This window comes from Poeciliopsis prolifica, unplaced genomic scaffold (genome assembly GCF_027474105.1).
Source record: "Poeciliopsis prolifica strain line A6 unplaced genomic scaffold, Auburn_PproV2 SCAFFOLD017, whole genome shotgun sequence".
Taxonomy (NCBI): Eukaryota; Metazoa; Chordata; class Actinopteri; order Cyprinodontiformes; family Poeciliidae; genus Poeciliopsis; species Poeciliopsis prolifica.
In genome coordinates this window covers 8438091-8444689 of record NW_026562392.1, presented here as the reverse complement: position 1 = coordinate 8444689, position 6599 = coordinate 8438091, and the positions used below count along the sequence as shown (strand labels likewise).

The following is a 6599-nucleotide window of genomic DNA, read 5'->3' as shown; positions in this document are numbered from 1 at the left end:
TATATATATATATATATATATATATATATATATATATATATATATATATATATATATATATATGGTAGAACAATTATAAGAGTGTGAACACTCTTCCCACCACCGTGGATGTATGCGTGAGTGCGCCACACCGCTCTGGTTGTGAAAGGAGTGGACGGCAAAACAGAGGTTTCCGTTTTTAAGAGGTGGAAATTGGATAAGCAGTTCAAAAAGAGGTGACCAAAGCTGAAGATCGGATTTTTTTTTTCAGCTCAGAGTTTGTTTGGTTTTTTTGTTTGTTTTTGTTTGTTTGTTTTATGTAGGCTATAACCAGTAATAGAAAAAAAAGTTACAAGTATGGCAAGCTGTTGTAAATGCGTCATCTCTGTGCCTGATTTTAAATTAAATCAGTCACAAACAATGTTATTGTTCGCACAGAAGCCGCGCAAAAGAAGAAAACAAAAAAGCAGAAGGGGGAAATCATCCCATCGCTGTTTGCCTTGTCTCTGGCTTGTCCACATTCCTTTTCACACAAAGCTGGAAAACGTGAAGTGGCTCTGTTGTTACAAAGGACAACAACAATCTGGTCTTAGTCCACACGCAGGAAAGGGGAGAGAGAGGGAGAAAGAAAAAAAAGTTCAGAGGGGGTGGAGGGGGGTGCAGAGGATTTGGCTGATTAAAGCTTTATGAGCAAATCAAAGGACAAAACAGGAGTCAATAAAAGCATTTATAATTAATTCAGAAATTTTCATGACTGTCTCTGGTTTGGGTTATTTGTCAAAACTTTACATTTTTGCCCATTTATTTACGTATTTTGATGAATTTTGATTCAGCATTTGGGGAAAAACTCGCAACAAGCGCAAAAGAATGAAATGGAAAAAAAAAATTGGGACGACTTTAAACACAAAAGTTATTTTGTTTTTTTTTTTTTTCTTGAGAATTTTTGTCAGAAGAATTAGATAAAGACATCGTGAGTCCGCATTACAGAGCACTAATTCCTCTGTGGAGCAGCTTTCCCCTCTTTAATTGCAATTTAAATCTATTCAAAGTAAGTTCCTTATTCTGACGGGTTTACTTCCCCCTGTGTCGGACAGCTGTAAAATCGTGTAGACAGGTTGTCATACAACAATCAAAGCCTTCGGTGAATGGACTCTAATGCTTGAACATTTAACATACAATAAGTCCAAACACGAAGAGAGAGTGTGTGTGAGAGAGAGAGAGACACGGAGAGAGAGAGAGAGAGAGAGAGAGAGAAAGAGAGAGAGAGAAAAAGAGGGAGGCCCCAGCCAATGTGCTCCACTCTATATTCACATTATCCACATTGCTCCAAACGAGGAGGAGCTTGCGGGCTCAAGTAGGGAATGCCAATCAAAGCATCAACTTCAAATTGTATCTGAGAGATCAGCCTGGAAGACCTCAGGGCCAGGCGCGTCAGTCGGAGCGCAATTGTTGATCAGATCACATCCAGCGGACTCTGCAGCGAGAGAGAGAGAGAAAAAAAAAAGAAAGAAAGCGAGGAAGCAGAGATTTAACAGTGGTTTGCTCTGACTACTCACCTCTACGTGTTTGTAGTAATCGAGTTTTTTGGCTTAAAACTCTTTACATTTTACTTCTACTGGCTCTTTGGTTTTTGGTGGTGTCTCCTTCCCTCTTCTACACTTTGTTGCGCACAGATTTTTAAAAAAAAAATTGGGGAGGGGTTTTTTTTTTTTTCTTTTTTTTTTTTTTTTTTTTTCTTTTTTTTTTTTTTTGTTTGGGTCGGGGAAGCTGTGAGACAAATATATATACATATATATACATCTGGCGGTTGGAGATGTCTTTCCCGCAGTTAGGCTACCCGCAGTATCTAAGTGCCTCCCAGGCTGTATACGGGAGCGAGAGACCGGGAGTGCTTACGCCTTCATCCCGAGGAGGGACCACGGAAATCGGTGGAAGTCCGTCCGCCACGGCGGCGGCCGTCACGTCGGTGCTGGGCATGTATGCAAACCCGTACACACACAACTACAGCGCGTTTCTACCTTACACCAGCGCGGATCTGGCTCTCTTCTCGCAAATGGTAAGAATCGATTTTTTGCTTTTGCATCGTGCGCAAATGTTTCCAAATTAAAGCAAAACTATGTCATCTGTGCCATCATTACTTGCGTTTTTAGACGCGTACTTTGTTACGCTGCAAAGGAAATTGAAAAAATAAATGGATAAAACAGTGCGGAAATATACTCAGGGTGGAATCTATGATTTAAAAAGCGAGTGAATGAAACTGGGAAAGTGCAGAAAAAATCCAGACAACATTTTGGGTGTATCTTGTAAAAAAAAAAAAAAAAGTTTTAAAAACTTTCTAACTCTTCTGTTTTGGTCAGATGACTCCTGACCAAAGTTAGAAATTCAAAATCTGGAAGAATGAATATTGTAAATGTTTTTTGTTGTTTTGTTTCCCCAAGTGATCGCACAATTCCACTTATATTTTAACTTCTCTCATAACTGTCAGATTGTTACGTCTCATAAGGCAGCAAGCGATAATAGGTCATTTGCAGAGTGTTAATGTGCTGGTTAATGAATGCATTATAGGCCCAAACGCACAGAGCGCTGCAGCTAAAAGAATCGCCACTGGTCAGAAAGAACAATGAAAAACAACTGCATGAATCCATTGAAAAGTTTCAGAAAAACACACACACGCAACTCACACCAGGTAAATTTAGACTTTCAATAGTCTAACCATGACACGATGAGAAAACTTAACTCAGAACTTCAAACTTCTTTCGTTTTAAGAAACACGTCTTGTGAACCCTTGCGTAAAAGCTGTCAACTATCCGGGTAAACTTTTTTTCCCTTGGAAACATCTGATACCCCGTCTTGGACGATGCATGAAAGACATTTTTAGTAAAAGAAAAATAATTTGAAAGACCAGTTGTGCAGACGCGAGGCCTGTAGCATGTGGCAGGCTGCAAGTTGAGAAGGTTATTTGTGGAAAGCTCTGCGTCAGGTGCAATTGGAACTCTTTGATTTTTTTTTTTTTTTTGTTCCGTTTTTCTTTTTTTTATATCGAGACCATTTTTATTCGAATACATGCATGATGAGAGGTTAATCGAATCTAAATGCGCTCTAAAGTTATCCAAAATGATAGAGAAGCCGACAATCCATCCCTGATTTTTATTCTCTTTTTTGTCTCTCTCTTTTTAAGGGGTCTCAGTATGAGCTCAAGGACAGCCCTGGCGTTCACCCCGCTACTTTCGCCGCCCACACGTCTCCAGCCTTTTACCCATACGGCCAGTTCCAGTATGGCGACCCGGCGAGGCCCAAGAACGCCACCAGGGAGAGTACCAGCACCCTGAAAGCTTGGCTCAATGAGCACAGGAAGAACCCGTACCCAACGAAAGGCGAGAAGATCATGCTGGCCATCATCACCAAGATGACACTGACGCAGGTCTCCACCTGGTTCGCCAATGCCAGGAGGAGGCTCAAGAAGGAGAACAAGGTGACCTGGGGGAACAGGAGCAAGGAGGACGGCGAAGACGGAAACTTGTTCGGCAGTGGAGACGAGGCAGAGAAGAACGAAGACGAGGAGGAGATTGATTTGGAGAGCATAGATATAGACAAAATCGACGACAACGACGGGGATCAGAGCAATGAGGACGATGACGATAAGTCCACGGAGGGAGGCAGGGAGCACAGGGGAAGTCTGGGCGCGCCCGGAGACTTGGACAGCTTGGAGAAAAGACGGGCCTTCGCCCTACAGGCCCACGAGGCCTTTGAGAAATCCAAGAGCGTGATGTCGGTTCACGCAGGGGGCAAGGAGAACTCAGACGGCAACAACAACACAACACGAGTTCTGTCCCCTGACAGACCTGGGAGTTTTCCCCTTCCCTCTAACAATAAACCTAAAATCTGGTCTCTGGCGGAGACCGCTACCAGTCCCGACAGCTCGTCTCAGAAACCTTCCTCCCCTTGTGCGCCAGGGGCCAACAGTAATCATCCATCAGCGCCCCACCAGATTCAAACCCACCCGGCCTTCCTCCCCAGTCATGGACTGTACACTTGCCAGATTGGAAAGTTCCACAACTGGACGAACGGGGCCTTCCTGGGCCAGAACTCCCTGCTGAATGTCAGATCTTTTCTGGGAGTAAACCAGCACCATCACCACCACAGCAGCCATCCTCTCTCGGCCCAGCAACAGCAGCAGCAGCAGCAGCCGATATCGGTGGTGGTGTCGCCAGTTGCAGCTTCGGCAGCGCTCAGCAATGACAGCAAGGCCCCAGCAGACACCCACAGTCCCAACCACATAGGTAGGACGCCAGAGCACCAAGCATTAAGAGTTCAGAGTTAAGCATATTGACTTGTGTCTTTATCTTAATGCACGCAGCTGTTTATTGTTTTGTTTTTGTTTTTTTCTTTACAAGCGGCCCACGATTGTAATATCAAAGCTCTGCGCAAGTTTGATGCAAACATCAGTTTGCATATAGGCACACTTATTTTACTCAAGCCGTTCCTTAAGTGTATAAAGTGAAACAAACTCTAAACTGTTGGGGAAAAAAAAATGTCTACAATTTATTTTAACGACTTGTGTGTTTTTTAATTAACCCTCATAGAGCACGAAAGATCCGATTCACCTCCAACACAGACCATCAAGTCGTCATTTCGTCCTATTCAAGACAGGTGAGACAACTTTGCTTCTTTGTTGTCACTATGAGTATTTCATATTCAACATCCAAAATATAAAATTATTGCAATCAGCATGTAAGTGGAATTGCTCTAGAGGAGAGTATGGCATTAGATGCTGACAGCACATATCGCAAAACAAATAATAATTTGCATTTAAATATGAAAAATTAGAATAATTCATGAAACGTACAAGTGATATATAACATATTGAAGGGTTCATATTTTAAAAAAAATATGTTAAATATGTGTTTTAAGTTAGTTTGTACCTCTCTCCCTTTATTTAAAACAAATATGTATTTTTATTTTATTTTTTTTCTTAATTACTGTTTTTTTTTCTCCTTTCAAAGTAAGGTGATAACAGCGAGAGAAAGCACAGATAAAATAAAAAAAGCAGTTTGCTTTAAGGGTGACAGGGGTCTTGACTTTCATCCCACTCCCCCTTTAATTCCTCCCCTCTGGGGAGAGTGTGGCTACTTATCAAGCCACCGAGTAAAACGGGCTCTGTCTGGGCTGTGTGCTTTCCCTAAAGACCCCTGGGAGGCCCCGAGCCCAGGGGAGGAAGAAAAAAAAAATAATAAAAAAGTAGTTTACCACTGTTTCAAGTTCTCACAGTGCAATGAATTGTAAATAATTATATATATTTTTTAAAAATGTACTTTATTCCCCCAAACTCCATATTAAAACGTAGATTTTGGTTTGTTTTTAATAATTGGTTTTTCATAGACTAAAAAAGAAAAAAAAAAAAAAAAAACAGCGAGGAATTAGAATATGCAGGCTGGATCCCTGTTCCCTAATCAAAACCTTTCAGGCAGACACTTGAGACGCATATTGAAACCCGCTGTCCAAACACGGCGGGGGTATTTATCTGCCTCTCTGTATTATTCTTTATCCAGATCCTCTCTGCCTTCCAGCGCCAGGAGTCCCCAAGACGCCACGCAACGGGTCCTCACTGCTCTCTCGTCGGCTTGATCAAGACATTTGATTTTTCTTTTCCGTGCTTGGAAAAAAAAAAGAAAAGAAAAAAAAGAAGAAGAAAGAAAAGACATGGAAAAGAGACTTTAAGCTCGGCAAATGGACAACAAGAAATACAAAAAAAAAATGCAGTTTAGCATTTGAGTCGGTACAGAACAAATGGCGTAATTTGGTAATATCCTGTGGATGGATGGATTACTTCCTCTATTGTTGTGTAGCCTATACTCGCGCCTATAATGTTACTCTCTTCCACTTTACCCAGACCCTGCTGGGACATTTTGGTAGGCTTTTTACTTCATTATTATTATTAATTATTATTATTATATTATTATTATAATTATTTGTCTCTACCCTGTGTTTTCGGTGTCTTTTGTTTAATGTAAATACCAAGTGATTCAAATTTGTAAATAGGAAACATTGAAGGAATTTGTGCAGATCGTATATTTTGCTTAATAAACTAATTGAAATTTTAGAGAAAATCCAATATTTTTTCATACGACTTTTCCATTATTATTATTATTATTATTATTATTATTATTATTATTATTATTATTATTATTATTATTATTATTATTATTATTATTATTATTATTATCGATTTATTGTAGTAGAAGAAAAACACAAACAAACAAATGCGTATTTATAACAAAACAAACAATCTAAAACACGGTGTGAACGGGGGAAAAAATGCCATTGGCAGACCGCAGGCAAGCATGCTTAATTTTATTCAAGTTTGGAAGGAAAGCAGCGTGGATGCATTGAGGTGCTAATAAGTGTCCAGATGGTTGCTGGTGACAGAAAATGGACAGGAGCAGCTGGGAACGTCATTAAGTAATAATATGGGAACGCCCAGTCCAAACAAAATCAAATGGTTAAAATCTAATCTGTCAGAGGGAGAAGTCGATTCGAAGATAAATTATTAATATTTTCTCTTTTTTCGGGGCGGGAGACACGGAGGGAGGGAGGAGGAGGAGACGGCTGACATATAGTAG

At 40.6% G+C, this 6599-nt stretch overlaps 1 protein-coding gene across 1 annotated transcript; it reads left to right on the top strand.

Moving 5' to 3' along the window:
* The first annotated feature begins 1364 nt into the window (after positions 1 to 1364).
* Positions 1365 to 5763, top strand: irx1a (iroquois homeobox 1a). The gene is made up of 4 exons (XM_055042377.1): positions 1365 to 2035; positions 3158 to 4259; positions 4563 to 4629; positions 5529 to 5763. Exons 1-4 carry the CDS (start codon positions 1793 to 1795, stop codon positions 5602 to 5604), a joined length of 1488 nt encoding a protein of 495 aa, XP_054898352.1. The 5' UTR covers positions 1365 to 1792; the 3' UTR covers positions 5605 to 5763.
* The last annotated feature ends 836 nt before the right edge of the window (positions 5764 to 6599 follow it).